At 58.2% G+C, this 19,909-nt stretch overlaps 1 protein-coding gene across 1 annotated transcript; it reads right to left on the reverse strand.

Annotated features, from left to right (window-relative positions):
- Window positions 1-1,212: 1,212 nt before the first annotated feature.
- Window positions 1,213-14,448, reverse strand: ARID3C (AT-rich interaction domain 3C). The gene is made up of 8 exons (XM_027670417.1): window positions 14,436-14,448; window positions 13,360-13,481; window positions 8,004-8,076; window positions 4,203-4,386; window positions 3,698-3,942; window positions 3,114-3,383; window positions 2,861-2,950; window positions 1,213-2,064 (listed from the first exon to the last, which is right to left on the reverse strand). The coding sequence occupies exons 1-8, from the start codon at window positions 14,446-14,448 to the stop codon at window positions 1,922-1,924; spliced, it is 1,140 nt and encodes a 379-aa protein (XP_027526218.1). The 3' UTR covers window positions 1,213-1,921.
- Between the last annotated feature and the right edge of the window lie 5,461 nt (window positions 14,449-19,909).

The raw sequence follows: 19,909 nt of genomic DNA on the forward strand, positions 1-19,909 counted from the left end.
GTGTCCCTGAGAGCTGGAGGTTTTCTCAGGGTGCTGGGTCTGCCCCAAGGGGGGACTCTCAATCAAGAGTATCGATCCCCTTGGGTGCCAGGGACCTGGCTTAATCGATGCCAGAGTGGACCTGTCCTCGTGGCTGCCTCTGGCTGGGGTGTCTGTCCCATGGGAGCTCCTCATGCCTCTTCATGTGTATGGGTGGCTGCACGTGTGTGCAAGTGCTTGTGTGAGCATGTGCATCTGCCCACACGCGTGAGTGTGACGGTGTGAGTGGGCATGCCACCGAGTTTGTACAAGGGAGCATAAGTGATCTGGGCACGTGTGTGGTGACTGAGTGCCTGAACATCTCCGTGCACCTGTACACGCACCCGTGACCACCCGTGCATACGTCTGTGCCTCGCAGCCCCACCTGGGTCACCTGTGTCCTCTGTGGGCACTGCCCAGGCGCCAGGCTGGCCCAGCACTGCTGGAAACTCACCAGGTGCAACCTCACAGCCCCGCGGCTGTGGACCCAGCAGCCCCAGGGCGCTGTTCCTTGCCTGGCACAGGCGGCCTAATGGGATCCCCACCCAAGGATGAGCTGCCACAGGGAGCTTGGAGGGTAAGGGAGCCTCATGGCCTGGCTGGTATGACTGGAGCTGGTGCCCAGTATGATGCAGCCTGTGCTTGAGGGCTCTGGTGGGTGTAGGGCACCTGTTTGTAACTCAGAGCTCCCAGAAACTGAGGCAGTACTTGCAGTGGAGGCAAACACGAGGCAGGCTGTGAAACATCAGGCATTAGAGCTGATACCCTGGGGTACCACAGGCTGCAGGGGTGTCCTTCACCCCCAAACAGGGCCCTGGAGGAGCTTGGTACCCTGTCATGCACACCACCCCTCGACACTGGTTTGGTTCAGCAATTTGTTTCCTTTAATGGATACACGGAGTCGCACAGCTGCGATGGGAGCGCGGGGGCAGGACCGGCGACGCCGAGCCCCCCACCCTGAGGTAGAGGTGAGCCTTGCTCCACACTCACCTGCTCTGGCACCCTGGGGTGCAGGCAGGTGGAGGAGGAGCCCGCCCAGCCCCAACGAGGTAGTTTGGAGTGCCCGCTGTCTCCCCACCCTCCGGCTGGGGGACCCTGGCATCTGGGCAGTCTTTGGTGGTGGGGGGGCTCTGCTGGGCCTCCATGCCCTCAACCTTCACCCCCAATATTAACCCCCAACCCCAGCCCCACCTCAATAAGCTCCACCCCCACCATTCCCACCAATATCCCCATTATTTGCCCCCACCAGGGTGACCCCCCCTGAGCTGAGGACCTGGGGGGCTGAGATGCCACCACCCTGGGGGTGTCTCAGGGCAGGGGCAGCAAGCCCAGGCAGTGCAGGAGGACTGGGTAGGGGCATCTGCAGTGGGTAGGGGGTGCAGTATATATATAGGGGCTGCAGTGTATATGGGGCCACAGTTTACAGGGGCTGCAGAGTACCGTACCTGCAGTGTTTGCATGGAGGGTGTGCATGGAGACCTCACGTGGGCACCAAGGGGATGCAGTGTGTGCACTGGGGGTGCAGTGTATGCATCAAGGTGTGTACAGGGGCAGCAGTGCGTGCATTGAGGTGGGTATAGGGGCTGCAGGATGTAGGGGATGCAGCATGCAGGTCCCAGGGGGTGCCCCAGGCAGCAGGGCAGCAGGAGATGTACAGGGGGTCACCTGGGGGCAGTGCCTTGGGAAAGAAGAGGCGTGTGCGTGTCAGAAAGCACGCACAGGGAAAAGGGACAGAAGGGCCCACCTGGGTGTTCAGGGCCTTGCATGGACACAGCTCAGTATTGAAGCAAGAGGCACCTTGGGGTCCCCCATCCCACTGTGGCAGCCCAGTGGGGTCCCACAGCTCAGCCCCCCACAGCCTGGGCACCCCCAGCTGCTTTCAGGGTGCTCTCAGGCCTCTGCCTTATGGTGAGGCGCTGGTGGGAGTGTGGCTGTGAGAGGAGGGTGGGAGCAGGGGGTTTGGGGCAGGCATGGGGTTCGGACGGGTCTGGGTGCTCCCTGCACCAGGTGCCGGGACAGCTGAGGGCCGGCGGGCGAACAGGACACCTGGGGAGCAAGACAAGGGGGTGAGGGCAAGCCCAGGGCTGGGGGATCCGCTCACCTGTCCCCCCGCACCCAGGCTGGGGAGTGTGGGACCAACACCCATGGGGGCTCCAGCTCCCCCTCATCACCTTCGATGTCTCCCCCAGCCCAGCTGTCCCCACATGCATGAGGCCGCCCTTGGGGTGGTCTGGGCCCATTTGGCTGGCAGCCCCACATGCTGATTAGCCCTGACCTTTCTGGCTCGTTAAATATTTAAGTCCTGAAGGAAAAGCCATCGATTTTAATTGGGGGGTGTTTCAGCAGGGCAGGCATGGAGCTGAGGGACATGGGATGAACTGCTTGGCCAGGTAGGTGCACACTGGTACCCCAAAGGATCCTCTGCTCCAGCAAAGCACCCCAACACCTTCCCCTGCACCCAACACCATGCTCTGTAACCAGCCAAACCCACCACCCAGCCAGAGACCCTCTGGGCACACTAGCATTGGGGCGAGCTCAAATCCAAGCCCTGCCTGCAGGATTCTGGGATGCGAGATGACCCTAAAGGCAGGCTCACTTCTCAGCCTGAGTCTGTCCATCCCCCACTTTGGCCCTTCATTGCTAGCACCTGCTGTGGGCCAATTTCCACCCTCGCTGACCCCCTCCTTCTCCTGCCCCCTCTCCCCAGGCCCTGCCACTTCATTACGATGGATTTTATAGTAAAGACATCAGATTGAAGGAAGGACTTGCTGGCCAGGCAGTGGCTATAAGTTATTGGATTTCCCGGCCGCAATTACACAGGCCAAGCGGCCCTTCTATTTACCTGTGTAGACAACTCCATTTATTTCTATTGACATGTTGATACTGCTAATGCCGTTGGTGGACAGGTTCAATGCGGTCTCCTGTCTGTCATCTGGGGAAAGGAAATACCAATATGAGTGTTAAGAGAAACAGAAACAAGAACCTGTCTGAGAGAGGGAAGCAAGGACCCTCTGGGCATCCATGCTCCTTTCCAGCCGCTGCTGCTCCCACCTGGGGACAGGGTGAGCCCAAGCTGAGGTGCTGCACCTCGTTACCTCGGTTGGAGATCTTGACGTTCATGGGGAACTGGGAGGCCACAGCCAGGAGGTTGTGCTGCAGTGCGTGTTGCACCAGCCGCTGCTGCTCCTCTGCTGTCAGGGCCACCTTCTTCTCCGGGGGCTCCCCTGTCTCCAGCTTCTCCCGCAGCTGCTCCAGCACCACTGCCTGCGAGGCAGCTGCTGCTTGAGCTGCTGTTAGGTGGTGGCCAGCCAGTCCCACGGGGATAGTGATGCGCCCTGGCACTGCTGCCGTCAGCATGCCGTCCTCTGCAACAACCAAGAGACCTCAGTGGGCCCCCTCATCCCCTCTCCACCCCACCATCCCCAGCTGGTGCCACCTCCATCCCACCAGCACAGGGCAGGGCGGGCCACCACCCCCAGCATCATCTGGGTTTGGTCATCCTCCAAAGCCAGCAGAAATAAACTGTTCTCAGTTCCAGAAAGGGACTAAAAGAACAAAATTTCTCGTATTTTCCCCAAGCAAAAAGGGCAAGAGCAGACAGGAAACATCCCTGCTCCTGAAGTAGTATCCATCCCTGGGAAGAGACAGCTGCCGCAGGGCAGATGTGATCCTCACCCACCTTTCTTAACACCATGCACTTGGCTGAGCTGGCCACAGGTGTGTGTGGAGATGCTGAGAGCTGGCAGAGGCATTTTGGGGGCGCCCAGCAGGGTTTGGGTGCTGCCTGGCGAGTAGTTGAAGAGTGCTGTGCCGAAGGTCTGCCTCCGTCCCTCCCGGCGGTTGCTGTCGATGGCAGCTTGGAGCTCCCCGGGAGAGCTGAGTGCCCGCTTCTCACATTCGTAGGGATACAGGTACTTCATGTATCTGCACAGGGAGAGAGCCAGGATGAGATCCAGCATCACACGCTCTCCAGCCAGCCCCATGCTGAGCTGGGCTCAGGGTAGGGATGGCACTTGCGAAGGTTCAGAGCCCTCCAACCACTTTTGAGGCTGCCCATGTCAGACCCCACTCAGGGCTCTGGGATACCTGAGCCAGTGGGTGCCCCAGGGCAGGGTGTGTGCCCCAGGGCAGGGTGTGTGCCCCAGGGTAGGTGCCCCCACCTGCCCCCACTGCCGGGCACTCACTGTGTGCGGAGGGTGAAGGCAGCGCTGGTGATGGAGGTAGGTAGGTTGAGGCCCTTGGTGATCTCCCGCCAGATCTTCTTGTTGATGACTTCGACCAGGCCACCCTTGTCTGTCACCAGCCGATACAGGGTGTACAGGTCCAGCACTTGCTTGGCCATGATGGGGATGCGGTTCACTGGTGTCCCTTCCAGATGCACAAAGGAGACAGAAAAGGGTGTGGGGGGAGCCCACAGGGGCCCTTATTACCTGGGAACACAGCCTCCACCTTCTCCCCACTGTCACTGTGGGTACCCACAATGAGAGACACATCTCTCCATGCCCACAGACACAGTGGGGTGCAGACAGGACCCCAGGGTGCCTGGAAGGAGTGGCACCCTGCTCAAGAGCAGGGAAGACCCTGGCATGCTGGCACAGGGTCACCTTTGATGGAGCTGTCAGTGGGGCCAGGTATGCTCTCAGCTGGCATATGGAGCCACAGTGGGATGGGCAAAGTGTCTTCTTCAGACTCCCTTAGAGAAGGTTGTGCCTCTGCAATTTTTAGAGCTCTCTACAGAGCATCAATCCACAAAATCTCTCAGAGCATCCTAGAAGGATTCACTGTGTAACGCCCTTTCAGAGCCCCACAAAGAGAGACTCCATCTAAACTTTAAGAAGGGACCCACTTTACAACCCCTCTGAAGAGGGATGACCCCCACAACCCTTCTGGAAAGACTCACCCTACAATCTGTGGACAGGTTTTCCCTCCCAGCCCCATAAAGAGACACTCTCACAAGAGTCTCTGAAAAACCTCTCAAACTCAAAGATGCCCCCAGCACCTCCCACTGCTTAAAGGCCTTCGGTGCCCTGCCTCAAGAGACCTGACCCCATACCCCTTGAAGTACCCTTAGTAGAGACTCTGACCCCTGGTCCCCCAGGATCACCCACTCACCGAGGCCATGGAGTCACCAGGGTTCTGTGAGCCCAGTATAGACCAGCATGATCTCCACAGCCATCAGGTCTGGTTACAACCCCCTTCCCACTTTCTCAGCACCCCCAAATAGCCCCGCACCCTTGGCACCTCGGGGCAATGGTCTGGGCAGTGGCTGAAAGCTGCAGCAGGGCAGAGGAGGGACAAGCATCGCATCCCATCCCACCCCATCCCATCCCATTCCGCCCCATATTTATTCCTTCTGTGAGGTGGCGGGGCACAGGCAGTATTGGAAAGCCATCCATTTGGCCGGGGGAGGCTGTCACGACCGTGCTTTGCCCCTCAAACGAAGCCGTCATTCACCGCCATCCTCCAGCATCCCTAATTTATGGCCCTGATATTGGCTCGGCTTCTTCACATAAGCCTGAAAAATGAGCTCTTTTTATTCTTTTACTGAGTTCATTTAACTTTTTTTTTTTGTGTGTGACTGTGTTGTTCACCCAGCCGGGAAGGGGGGAGAGGAGTTTATCCTCCTGGGAAAAAGGCAGAGATATTGACTTGATATCTGCTGTCAGTACCTCACCAGCCCTGGTCGGGGCTGCTGGCACAAGCCCCATCACCTGGGGGTGGAAAATGCAATTCGGGGGCTCTCCCTCCCTCCCAAATGCGAGTTTGCAGGGTCTCATCCCCTACTCAATGGCCCATGGACTGTTTTTTCCTCTTCCCCCCTCTCCAGCCGTGGTGGCCAGTGAGAGTGGCTCGCCATTAATCTCAGGGCTGTGCGGGCGGGCAGCCGATGCCTGTCCTACTGACAAAGGCACCTGTCTTCGTCCCCGCAGAGTGATGGTCCCGGCCCCAGCCAGGGCGAGGGCCACAAAAGCCCAGGGAGGTGGTGAAGCCATTGTGGTGCTGCAATTAGCGCCTTGATTGATTAATGGCCCCGTGTTATCAGCAGGGCCCTCGGCTTGGCGGGGAGATGGGGGGGGAGGGCTACAGATCCCTGGTGAGCAAATGCAGAAACAGCCCCCCTATGACCCAGCTCGCTGCCTTTGGGGTCCCACAGAAGTTGGGGCATGGGGATAAGGTGCCCCACTGCCTGTAGCCTGTATCTGATGGGAGTGGTGGTTTCACCCCCATTAACCACTGTGGCCAGGTGGGCCCTTGTGCCATGGGGTGGCTTCAGAGGGGCTGTGCCCAACCCATTTTTCAGCCCTGCTGATTTTCCACCCTGCTGCCAAACGTCAGTGCTGAAACTGCCGTGACAGACATAGGGGGGACATGTCCTCTTTCATTAGGGTTCACCCTGTGGGCATTAATCCCTCCTGGCCCACTGCCACCCTGGGGACACAGCCTGGGTGTCACAGGCCTGCCTGTGAACCCCTGGGTGCCACAGAAGCAGCTGCCATGGCTCATCCATGGGTGCTTCTTACCCAGCTCCTGATGACCCCGAGAGTCCCGTCACTGCCCCACAGCCCCTCTAGTCCCCTTTCTCTTTTGCTACCGGACTCCAAAATCACCAACTCCTCCAACAGGCTTGTGCACATCCACAACTACACACCTGCATCCCTGCCTGCCCTCCCCAGGGGGACGGCACCCACTGGGAGGAGATAAAGGACGAAGGGGCCGGCGGGCACAGGAGCAGGACAGCCCCACACAGAACGATGTAGAATAGAGCACCATCAGGGAAGCGTGCAGCTCCCTCCCTCCTCCCCAGACCAGCAGGCACTTACTTAATTAGCCCCGGCCCCAATAGCGAGGGAGTTAATTAGCTCTGGAAAGAGAGATAATGAAGCCGCAGAACAGCCCATGAATCTTGCAGCTGATGGATGCTGGGGGGCCGAAGCAGCACTGATGCTCCCACTCGCTCCCCACAGCCCTACACCAGGGCCAGGGGGATCAGGGGGCACCCATAAGGGCAGTACCCAGCCCTTCCACCACCTCCAGCCCGGCTCCAACATGAACCCCACGGCTGTGCCAGCCCCCCACAGCACAGCACTGAGTGAAAGAAGTTTGTGGTGTTTCAGTCCGACCCAAAAGTCAACCCCTGCAGCCCCACAGACAGGAGAGTACCCTCACTACCCTTCCTACGGGCAGGGCATGGGGGCAACTGCCCCCTTATGCCCTCCCTCACCCCACACACGGCCAGCCCCGCTGCTCCCGCACCCCCCCCTTTAGCCTTCCCCTGTTAATTAGCTCGGCATTAACCTCTGCCTGGGGTTTACTGGCTATCGAGCGGCTTGTTCATTAATCCACACACCAGCAAAAGGCTCTAATTAATACGGCCGCCCACACGCCCGCGCTCGGCAACTTTTAATTGTCGGAGGCCCGGCCGGGGAGGGCGAAGGTTAAAGCATTTATCGAGTCCCCGGGAGCCGGCACGGCCCCCCATGCCGATAGCAAAGATTTCCGATGAGGATGGGTTGGCTGGCGAGCTCTTAACCCCTGGGTGCCCGGCGCTGGCCCCACTCCTGCACACCATGGGCATCGCTGAGAGGTGCTGGTGGTGGGCATCCTCACCAGGTGCTGCTGATGGGGAGCCCTAATGGGCACTGCCAACGGCATTCAGACCAGGCATCACCAAAACGCCCTGAAAACTGCTAATGGGTGTCATTAACGGGTGTTGCTATCGCTTGTCCCCAAGGGGTATGCTAATGGCCATCCCCACCGGGCGTTCCCAGTGGGCATCCCTGCTGGGATCGCTGATGGGTAATCGGCATGGACAGCTGCCCCAGCCTGGGGCTGCGGGGAGGCCCAGGGAAGGCACCGCAGGACCTGCCTGGGGGTTTCACAGTGACCTGGAGCAGCTTAGAGCTGAGAGGACCACACCATGAGCCCCTGCCAGCAGCTGAGGCCGGGGTGAGACAGTGACACCCACCCCAGCCACCCAGCTTTACCTCTCTTCTGCATGAAGCCAAAGAGGTCATCCAGGAACTCCTTGCGTTTTGGGTCCTCATCCAGTTCGTAGAGCTGGGGGGAGGAGAGAGAGGGGTCAGTGCTGCTGGCACATGCAGGTGAGAAAGGCAGAGGGTCCTGGCTGTGCCAGGACCTGGCATCATCCCTGGCCCCATGTTCCCACTCTGTCAGCAACGAAAGGCTCTGTGTGCACCACGGGCAGAACTCCCTAACACACCCTCTATGCTGCAGCACTGGACTCTCCCTGTGCCTGGGGTCTGGTGTGGGCTTCCTAAAAACCACTATTTTGTACCTTTGCTGCAGAGATGCTGAGTCAGTGCTTCAGTTTCCCCCTGTTCCTTGCCTTCTTAGGTGGAGGAATCAGTGTTTCAGCCCAGAGGCATCAGCAAACCCCAGGCCAGACCCTGGGATCAGGATGCTCAGCACTGCTCAGTGCTGGTGTTCACCAGGTCCCAGCACAGGATCAGCATCCTCCTCAGATTTCATCCCTCACAGGGACACATGTTCTCCTGCACAGTGGAGATGCTGGTCCCATGCCAGGGCAGGGAAAATTGGCCTGGCCATGGCACTGGTTACTGTGAGGGAGCTGCCAGCGCTGGGGCTGCAGTTTGTGGGTGCACCAACACGTGTGCAAGCCGGTGAGTGAGCACACAGTTGTACAGACGCACACTGTGAGGATACTTAAGTGTGCTGGATGGATGCAGGTCCAGACACGCGGACACAACCCCCAAGCTGAGCTGAGGGACAGCACCGGGGAGGCGAGTGCAGCCCCTACACCAGGGACGTGAAGTGCCGGCTCCGTGCGAAAGTCGGGGCTCGCCTGATTCCAGCACAGCGCCTGAGTGACCATGACAAATTGGAGCCCGCCAGATCGATGGCCCAGCAGTAAAAGTCAGAGCACATGAAGGAAAAATTAGCACCAATCGAAGACGCTATAGACACCAATTCCTCCCAGCAAGCCCGGCAAGAATTTAAAGCCATTGAAAAGAAACAAAACTCAGCAGTCCAGAATGGATTTCCAAAACATATACAAAGAAATGCAAGCTGGAAAACAAAGTCAGGCACAAAATAGAGTCGTTTAAAAAACAATTGTGCTGGGAAAGGCTGTTAAAAACCAATAGAAAGGGAGCACACCCTCCCCCCCCCCTCCCAGCTCATCATTCACCAGACAGATAAAAGGAGCTGTGCTTTAGGGACATCAGGCTGCAGAGACATGGGATGTGGGGATGGGGGGGATGCAGGGACGCGATGGGGACGTGAATGCACAGATATGGGGATGTAGGGGTGCAGGGGTATGGGAATGTAGGGATGTGGAGTTGCAGGGACTCGGGGGCAGGGCGATGTAGGGATGCGATGAGGACCCATGACTGCAGGGACATGGGAATGTAGGGATGTAGGGATGAAGGGACTTAGGGGACATGGAGATGTGGGGATGCAGGGGTGGAAGGGGCGTGGGGCCATACGGGGATGCAGGGATGCTCCTACAGACACCCCATGGTTCCTGTCACTGAACAGACACATCTAACACGGTCCCTCATCTAACACGGGTGCCAGCTGCCTGTCCCTTGTCAGGGTGCTAACTCCTTGTACCTGAACCAGTCTGTGGGTGCTACTGCCAGACTCCCACCACACCCTCTGGTGCTGAACTGCCTGGCTCCATGGTGTTCCATCTGTGCTGCTTCCTTGTTCTCTGGATCCCACTCACCCATCCCCTCCTTGCAGCTGGCTGCTCTGGGAGTGTCCTGACCACAGGGTGCCAGCACCCTGTCCCTCTCCTCCATCGTGGTGTTCCCTGCCTCGCTCGGTGCCCCCTCCCCATTGCCTGTTCTTTCCCAGGAGCTCCTCGAGCCATCGATTACAGGAACTAGGTCAGGCTCAGAGCAGAGCTCCAGGAGGCTGCTTTGATTTCTGCCCCAGGAAGGCTGTGTCAGCCAGGCTTTGCCTGCATTTCCTTGCCTGTGGAAGGGCTCCGACCCCCACTGCTCCCCACCAAGCCCGTTTACATATCCTGAAATCTCCTGGCTTGTCAAAGCAGGAACAAACCCCCCAAAACTGGCAACCACCGCTCATCCCACAGCAAGGGTAAGCCACAGCCTTCTAGGGGATCACCAGTGGTTGAGCTTCTGCACCCACACCTCTGCTGTGCCCCAGGGTGCCAATTGTGTTTCTCCTTCCTACAAGCCAGGTGGGATCCCACCCAGAATGGGCCGCTACTGACTCCAGCCCCCAAAACAGGTGTGACCTCCAAGTGCCAGGTTCTATTTTTCCACTGTTTATTAACCCCTAACCTTTTATCTGTGGGGCACTGAGATGCAAAAACATGTTACATCCAACGGGGGGCAAAGGTCAGCTTTTAAGTGGAGACAAGAGCAGAGCTGAGCAACAGGGAACCAGACAGCAAGGTCCTTGGGTACACTGGGATGCACTGGGTGCTCCCTGAATTTTGGGGATGCTCAGGCTGGAGAGGTGGTGGTTTTGGGGAATTCCCACTCATGGGGGGTGGGAGCTGAGTCCCAGACAAGGATGGTAAAGGCATCCTGCCATCACAGCTTCACAGGAGTGACACAGGGGTAGCATGGATGGTGGCATAGGTGGTGGTCTGCTACAGACTCCAAGCAAGAAGGGACCAATCCTTTAGTCCTTCCCCAAAGAAGGATCCAACTCCATCCATAATCCAGGGCTCTGGGCCTGTTGCTCACCTTGCTCCTCCTCCAGCAGGGTGGAGACTGTGGTCCTCTCCCACCTCACTTGGGGACTGACCATCTAAGAGGCAGATCAGAACTCTCCCGAGTCATACACGCCTCACCTGGCTCTACATAACCCCACGAGGGCTGACACAACCCCACATGGGTGTATACAGGCCCACGCAAGCATATACAACCCTACACAGGCATGCACAACCATGTATGGGCTTGCACAACCCCACAAGTGTGGGTACACTCAGCCCCCACAAGTGTGCACAACCCCTTATGGGCATTGCACAACTCCACACAAGCACGTGCACAGCCCTGTACACGGACACACATCCTCCCCAGGGCCACATGCAAGCTCGAATGGGCATGTACAACCCTGCACAGGCACGCACAACCTTGCATCAGTGTGCACAGCAGAACACCACATGAGCGTGCACGAGCCTGCACACGCACACCCAGCCCACACAGGCACAAATCCCTACACAGGAACCATGTCTGGATGAACACAGCCTCCCACGGGCAGGTGGGCTGGCATGACCCCAAGGTGGGCATGCACAGACTTTTTATGGGTACACACCGCTCCGCACGAGCATCCACAACCCCACACGTGCATGTCCAGGCCTGCATGGGCACACACCCCATATGTACATGCACAAGTCTAGACAGGCCTGCACAACCCCAGAGGGGCACACACAGCCCCAGACAGGCAGATGTAGCCCCAGACAGCCACGCACAGCCCCAAACATGCATGCCCAACCCTAGATGGAACATGCATGATGCTGTTATGTGCACACAGAACTCCAAATGTGCAGCCTCCGACTGGAACACACTACCCCAGATGGGCATGCACAGCCCGAGACTGGAACACGCAACACCAGAGCAGCACACACACCACAGCTGTATCCACACAATCCCACACATACATGCACAACCCCAGCCAGGCACTCTATCTATCTGGATGGACAGCCTCCACCCTGCAGGGGCACATGCTGCCCCAGCCATGTGCCTTGGAGCAGTGAAGTGGGCCTTGCCTGGGGCAGTTGTGCAACACAAGCAGCGGCTCCTGCTTGTGGTGACCTATGAGCAAGGACCCTTTTAATCGTGTTTGTATTGATATAATTAGTAACTCATTTAACGCCATCGATGTAACTATATTCCTCTATAAACAGAAGTATTAAACTGTCAAGTCCCGGGATCGATACCCCACCAGTGCGCAGTGCAGCTCTGTCCTGCCGACCTCGGGGACCCCGCAGTCCACAGTGCTTGGCCACCCCATCAGCCACGGAACCCCAGAACCACCCCAACTCCACCTGGCACCGCTGCCTGAGTGCTGGTGCAGGACTAGGGCAGAATGTCCTCATCCCCCACCTCACCCTGGGTGCAGCCCTGGGACCCTGCTCCCTCCTGTCATCCCACTGCCATAGCGACATCTATATTCCTTAAGGGGTGGGGATAATGGCGCTTGTCAGGCAGGTTAAAGGTCAGCGGGTCGAACATGGTTTATTAAAGGCACGTGAATAAACCTTGTGCCTCCTCCTCCTCACTGCAATTAAATAACATTGTTAGCTCCACTCACTCACCCAGGAGATGCCTCTCCTCGAGCCAGAGGGGCCTGCAGGGATGGAGCTGGGGTTCCTGAGACCACTTAGCCTAGCTGATTCCCTGGACAGAGGAAGGATGTGGTGAGGTGCTAAGCCACCCCACAGGCATTTCCAGGCTGCCCTGCCTCAGTGAGTCCCTGCACACTCCAGCCAGGGCACTGCTGCCAAGGGAAGCAATCTCAGCTCTCAGCAGGACCTGTGCAGCCCCTGCTCAGCTGCCACCTCCTGCTGGCAGCCAGGGCTCGGATCGGAAGCCAGGATTTAATCCACTTAATATGAGTTGTATCGATCCCGGACCCAGCTCAGCTCCCCCCCACCTTGCAAACCCCCCTAACCCTGAGCCGCTTAATATGCACCACATTGATTATCTGCACTGCTAATTTTTCCATCTGGCCCCTGTTCACGCAGGGCACTCAGGTAACACTTGTCTCCCTGCTCCCCCTGGCCTCCTGGGGTGCAGCCACACGCCACGGGGGGCTGACCACTGACGCACTGTTTTGAAGTCACTGCACCCCTCCAGAGCACCACTGGCGCCTCTGAATGGGAGTCTCTGGCTTCTTCCCTCAGGGAAATGATGCACAACAACCAGGCACCCGGACACTGGAATTGGTTCTGCCCTGCTCCCTGATGGCATAGGGGGAATAGCCATGAGTGCCTCAGTTTACTCTGCAGGTAATCAAGGAAACTGGCTATTTCCATTTGAGGCACAGTCCTGTACACTCTAGGGTGCAGGGACTGGACACTCAACAGTGTCCACAGTCAGAACCCCCCAGCCATAGGCCACACACAGGAAGCTAAGGGCTTGTGGGTCCCTCCTCCCCATCCCTTCTGCCAGAGTTGGGGGGCAGTTCACTTCCCGCCGGGCACAAACCACCGCCTGACCTTGTGAGCCACCACTCGCCTCTGCAACCAGTTGTTAATAAGTTAATGGTTATGGGACGGCTCTGCTGGGACGACGGCTGCATTCGAAGGCACTGCTGGTTCCTGGGGTACGCTACTCCCCCGACCCCACAGCCCTGACGGGTGCCGAGGTGCTTGCTCACCCCAACATCGCCAACCGCAGCGGTCGCCCCACCGGTGGGGCTAGACACCTCCGTTTGGAGACCTCCCCCAGAGCCGTGGCTCCCCCCCAAAAGCCTTTCATCACGCTTAATATTTAACGGCGCTTTATAGAGCAGCAGGTTTAATCAGCGCTGATAATGCGGCAGATCCGGCAGGTCATTAAAACCCCCCTCCCCGCCACAGCAGGCACTGCCGCTCCCGGGAGGGCTGCCTGCTGCAAACATTAACCCGGCTCTGCGCAAGGTGAGGGAGTGTGTGCTGGCAGAGCCGGCCTTGAGACGGGCAGCCCCCTGCCCACAGCCCCGGGGTGAAGGGGGGGGGCTCACAGGGTCCCCAGCCTCCTGCTCAACACGTTTTTCAGGAGGGGAAGCTGAGGCACGGGGTACCAGCTTGGCTCCCCCAAGGGCTGGAGGCAGAGGAAACATGCTGTGTGGTGCCACTGTGGCCCTGTCCTGCTGTGTGCCCCATCTGTCTGGAGGCTGCAGCACGGCGTGGGGTGGTCTTGCTTCCCAGAGAACGTGCGTCCCCCAAGATCAGCGCCTTGTTACTTGTTCATGGCTGAGCAGGCACAGAGTCAATGAGCGGATTTGTTCGGGTTAACCTCCCTGACCTGCCGGCGCTTGCCACACCGCTGCCTCCCCCTCCAGCCTTGCCTTCCTCCTTGTATCTGCCTCCCTCTCCATTCTTGTCTCCCTCACAATCCCTCCCCGGGTGACTGAAGTCATGGGACACCCTCCTGCCTTCAATCCCTCCTGGGGTGATCAGAGTCCTGGGACCCTGTTCTTCACCAGCACCACCCCAGGTATTCCCGGGGGACATCCACATGCACACTCTGTGTGCACACAGGGCATGTCCTGGGGGTCTGCGTACGGACACACCTGCTATAGGGCTGGGTGAGTAGGGGGGTGCATACCCGGGGGAGGCGGGCTGTGTGCGTGCCTGGGATGTGCACTGGCTGCTCAATACCCACTCCCCCTCGTGCACCTCTGGCCCCATCCCCTTCCTCTGTCTGCTTTGAAGGGATCATGTGGGAGAAAGGGCTGGTGGCCCTCCCCACCTGGCTCCCCCATGCATGCAACCCAAGTCCCTGTCTTGGCCTCCAAAGAGCTGAGTGCCCAAGCAGAAAGAGCATTTGGGGCTGGTGGTCACCTATGCTCTGCCACAGACCCGGGATGTGAGCTCTGGTTCCACGATGGAGCAGCCCCAAGCTGCAGCCTACAGGGGAGAACAGCCCCACCAAAGCAGGCATCCCCACTGGCTGCCCTGTACCCCAGGGAACGCAGTTATGCTCACCCTCTGCACACTCATGCACACGACAGCCTGCTCTGCAGATGCACACAATCTTGTGCCTGCTCTCCTTGTGCAACTCACCCTGGACACAACATCCTTGGACAAACAGCCCCACCATGGATGCTCACACAGCCCCTAAATATGCTCCCCCTCTGCTCAGACCTCATGCACACTTATGCACCCCTGTGCACATACAATCCTTGTGCACATCCATCCATCCCCTTTACACACTCTCCCCATGCACAACCACTAATGTGCACGCCCACACACATGCCCCCTTCCTGTGCATGCTCATATGTCCCCTACACGTCCCTCCTGTGCACACTCACACAATCCTATACAGCCTGTCCTCTAAGCACACGCACCCCCACACACACCTGAGCTCGCTCCCACACCCCCACACAGCTGCAAAGTGGCCTTTGGACCAAAGTCCACCACCCAAGATCTAACCTCCCCGCTGCAGCCCTGCCCAGCTGGCTGCCGGCATGGGGAATTTACTTCCATTATTACTCCAGTTAGTGGATGATCAGAGGCCCAGGTTGGTGTGGAGGTGCATCACCCTCCAAATTCTCCACTCACATCTGATTTTGGGGAGGCAGCTAAGGAGGGAGCCAGAGACAGCTGCAGGATGGGGGCTCCTGACAGTGCTCCTTTGCCCTCCAAAGCGTCTTTATTCTCACACTCTCAACTAGTTTTTACATGTCCTCTCTGGAGACCCCAGCCTCAAGTGATCAGGACCCCCAGCTGGAAGATGGTGTCATGGCAGCTCCTGAGGCTCCCAGCATTCCCCAGGCTGCAGTGGGACTGGGAAGTGCCCTGGGGGCAGCAGGGGGAGCTGGGGGCTGGCACACACCAGGACCGCTCAGCACTCTGGGCTGGAGAACCGGCACAGAGGTGGTCTTGGAGGGGGCTCAGCCCCCAAACCCTGCCTCAAACACCCATGGGTCCATGCAATTCCATACATGGAGACAGTGGTACATGCATGCATGTGCACATACACACTGGGACACCACACGTGTGTGGGCACACACATACACATGGTCTCATACACATCCCTACACACACACCTATGGGTGCATACACACCCGCACACTCGTACAGATCCATGAGCCCATTCTGGCTCTCACATGGGTTCATACACATTTGCACAGACTGTGGATCCATACAGACACACAGGATCTCCCAAGGATTGCTAAACACAGGAGCATTCACAGATCCACATACGCGCAACAGCCCTCACACAGGATCAGACACGTACCCCCACATTTACATGGGCACTAATATGGGTCCACGCACTCACTCTGGTCTGTGTGCACACACCCCCCTAAAACACTTCTGTATTCACTCCCAGTTGTACCCCAGCATCCCCTTGCTCCTGCCCTGTGCCCTACACTCATGCTGAGCTGCTGGAGCTGTTGCAGCTCCAGGGATTAGCACACTGACCCTTGCTGCTGATGCCACCTTCCCGCTGCAGGTGGTCCCGGACTAGGAGCAGAGCTCTGCCCACAAGTTTGCTGGAGAGAAGCCTCCAGGCAGACATGGACAGGAGCAAACATACCATGTCCACCCCCCTCCCTGCCTCCGCAGTGTAACCAGAGACTCTCTAATTTAGCTCTGGGAGCCCTTCAGTTGTTGTTGCTGCACCTGGGTTGAAGATGCGCTGGAGGCGAGGAGGGGGCTGGGGCATGGAGACCACTTCCCTCTCCTCAGGCTCCCCCTCCTCAGCCTCTCCCTCCATTCCCTGGACATTCCTGCCTCCATTCCCTCAATCTCCCAGCGACACTGCCACAGAAGAAAGCAAATCACAGACCCTACCACCACATTTTGGCGTCACTCCAAGGCATGGGGTGGAGATCTGTGGCACGAGGAGGTCTGTGGCTAAAGCCAACTTGGGGCACTTTCCTCTAGGCTTTGAGATGTGAGCGCACGCATTCACAGCTGGCAAGCTCTCCCTAAATGCATGTAAGGGACAGGCGGATGGGTGCAAGAGGCAACTGCCAGTATCAAAGACAGGCAGGGCAGGAGGGAGAACGAACAGCCATACCAGGATTCGGCCGAGGATGATGGCAAACAGCTGCTGGCAAAAACAGCCACCCCCAAATTCACCGCTGAGGCTACCAGATACCTGAGAGTCCCTGAAGGGCTGGCTGGGGCTCACCCCTGTCAGCTGCTCTTGGGAAGGGAGGAAGGAGCTTCAGAGGGTCCTGTTTCTCCCAACCACAGATGGGTCTGAACGTTCTGGTGGGGCCCTGGCAGGGAAGGCATCCTCCTGCCAGCAAACACTCCACTGACAGCTGGACACAAAGCCCAGGTGTTTGAGTCCCTCCTGCCCAGGGGGACAGAGAAGGAAGCCTGGGGATCTGGTGGTGTTCTTCCATTGCTTAGAGGCAACGAGAGCACCCATTCCTGTGTATAAGCAGAGCTCCCCTGGCAGGAAAACTGAGTTCATAGAGCTGAGCTGGCACCAGCAATGCCAAGCTCTTAATCAGTGCCCTCCAAGTCAAATGTGATGCAGCACCACAACACTGCAACTTGGCGGCATCTCCGTCCTTGAGGAAGTTGGGGTTCATGGGTAGTGCACGGTCAGACCCCACTCAGTGCCCCCCACCTCAGGGCTGGGGCTGCCTCACAGCCCTGGGTGTGGAGACCTCCCAGACCTTTGCCCAGATCTCTACCCATGTGTCCTTATCAATGTACATAGACTGGCGCCAGGGGCTGATGCAAGAGGCAGGGGTGAGGGGGTCTCAACCTCGTAACAGCAGAGCGGCCCTCCCAGTCAGAGCAAAGGTCTCACCAGCCCCCCCCCCATCTCCCCAAAGCAGCGTCTCAGGAAGCATATAAAACCAGGGCAAACACAGGGGATATTTCCCCAAAGTGCTCCTCTAGGCAAAGCAGCATTTGTCTATTAACCCTCAGGGGGTTCCTCCACCACAACCTTGTTCTCTGCTCCCATTCTTAGCACCACTGCACTGTGTGGAAACCCCTTCATGGCTGGTCCTGCACCAATCTACCAACCCATCCCCATAAAGGTGTCCTCCCCACTGCAGAGAGATGGGGAAGTGTCTCCCTGACCACCTTCTGCAAAGGTGGTGCCTGGATGTGGTGGTCCCTGTTCACTTAGCTATGCTACTGACCCAGGAGGATGACAGCAAGGACAAACCCTGAGACCCGTCTCAGGTGATGCCATGATGGCTTGGGGCAGTTTCAGGCAGGGAGTCCTGGTGGGAAACATAGCCCTGGTCACCAAAGGGTCTCTCCCCAGCTCCAGGGCCCCCATGCCCACACTGCCAGTGCCCCAGCAGCTTTCCAGCAGGTACATGCTTTCCCCCCACCTCCCTCCTGCAGCATCACAGCCCAGCCCCTGGGAAACCTCCAAAAGCCAAAGCACAGCCTCCCCACTTACTCCCTCTGGAGAGCAGAGAACCTGTTCCCCAGGCTGGGTGAGCCACAGCCCTGCAGCCTGGGGAGGGTCCAGCAAGGACATGTCCCTCCCAGGCAGGGGTATGTCCCCTCCTGCATGATGACAGAGGAGGGACGGGAATGACAGCCACCCTGCAGACCACAAAGCAAGCTGGCACCACAGCCTGCTTTAAACTGCAGGGGGACATCCCACTGTTCCCCGGGCTGTCTGGGACATGCCATCAGGTGGGAACCCAGGTGGGGGTCTCTAGAGCAGGGGTCCATCACCTTTCCAATCATGGTTGGAAAAAAAACCAAAAGAGAGCAAGCAAGGAAGGAGCCAGCTCTGGCCCTGGGAAGTGATGGCAGGATTTATCTCGAACCCCAACCTCTCCTGCCATCTCTCTCCCAGTATTCACAATGCTCCTGCCCTGCACAAGGAGCACAGGCAGCCCCAGCCAGGGGCAGGGCGTGAGGCTGAAGGACGAGAAATGCCGGGGATGCTTTCTCTAGCCTCCCTGGGAGGGAGGAGCCGCTTCCCACCTCCCGGCTGACCCCAGGAACCGGACAGTCAGCCTTTTTCTCTGCAGCAGGGTGTAACGTAACACTTCCCGGACGAGCTGTTTGGCCTGTGCAGATCACCCACCGCGGCCCTCCCCGGGCTGATTCAAGGAGCGTCAGGCACTGGCAGCATCCCCGGGCACGGCCGCGAGGCAGCTGCTGCCTGTGCCCTGTACCTGCTGCCTCACAGGCAGGCAGGTGCCCAGTGGGTGAGCCCTGGCTCCTCTAAACAACAATGTATTGAGCACTCCTGAAACAAAAAAGGCCCCATAACAGCCAAAAGTTGAGTCCCTGTTGCTCTTCCCATCCTCTCCCGACAGAACTGGATGAGGCAGTAACTGCCTTCATCCTCCTGTTCCTGAGCGGTGCCATCCTAAAATGCCACACACGAGCTGTACACGGACATCTCTGTCTTCTTCCCTCACCACATCTTCCCCTTCACCCACTGTGCCCCTCTCTCCCTGACAATGAAGCTCATGGGGAGCACAAACCTGGCCTGGTGCTGTGCACTCCATGCCCACACCCTTGTGTGGAGTGGCACTCGCTGTGCGCAAACCAGCCCATTAAATACAGGCAGATCTTTCTTCCATCCTATATATGAGCCCTTTTCCTGCACCAGATCTCAGTGGCACAGGGGTCTCCCCCATGCCCACCAGGAGCGAGGCAGCAGGATCAGTGTGCTGCTCCCTCCAGTGCAGGAAATCATTGGGCCGCATTGACCTGCCATAATACGACCTGGCCCTTGCAGGACACAAGGGAGCTCAGCTCCATGGCTTGCTGGCTCCTTGGGATGACCACACACAGCAGAGCCCTTGCCCTTTTTCACCTCTGCGAAACCTCTGTGGACAGGGGTCAGCCTGTTTTACTCGTTACGGAAAGCACCAGGGATGCAGGTGTGCACAGGGAGATGCCTGGACACGGGGCACCCCCTCATGATGCAGGGCCTGTGGACAGGCAAAGGGAACGCTGAGGAGGTGTGATCACAAAGCAGGGGTGAGATAGGGTTTGGTGGCAGGGAGATGGGGAGCACATGAGGATGCCTATTAGGGTGGGACAGGGCTTAGGGGCAGGGGCAATGAGGAGCATTCAGGGAGCACTCATTTAGAGGAGGATGAGGAGTCAGGACTGGGATGCTGGGTTGCAGTGACTGTACTTTCCCGGGATGAGGTTTGGGGGCAGTGGATGGATACCTTGGGGGTTCTCATTTAGCATGGCATTGCAATAATATCTGGGGTTAACGGGGGTACTGGGGCTGTCTGCTTGGCGTGGGACTGGGATGGG

Source organism: Neopelma chrysocephalum, unplaced genomic scaffold (assembly GCF_003984885.1).
Source record: "Neopelma chrysocephalum unplaced genomic scaffold, ASM398488v2 Primary Assembly neopelma1_96845, whole genome shotgun sequence".
Lineage (NCBI taxonomy): Eukaryota > Metazoa > Chordata > Aves > Passeriformes > Pipridae > Neopelma > Neopelma chrysocephalum.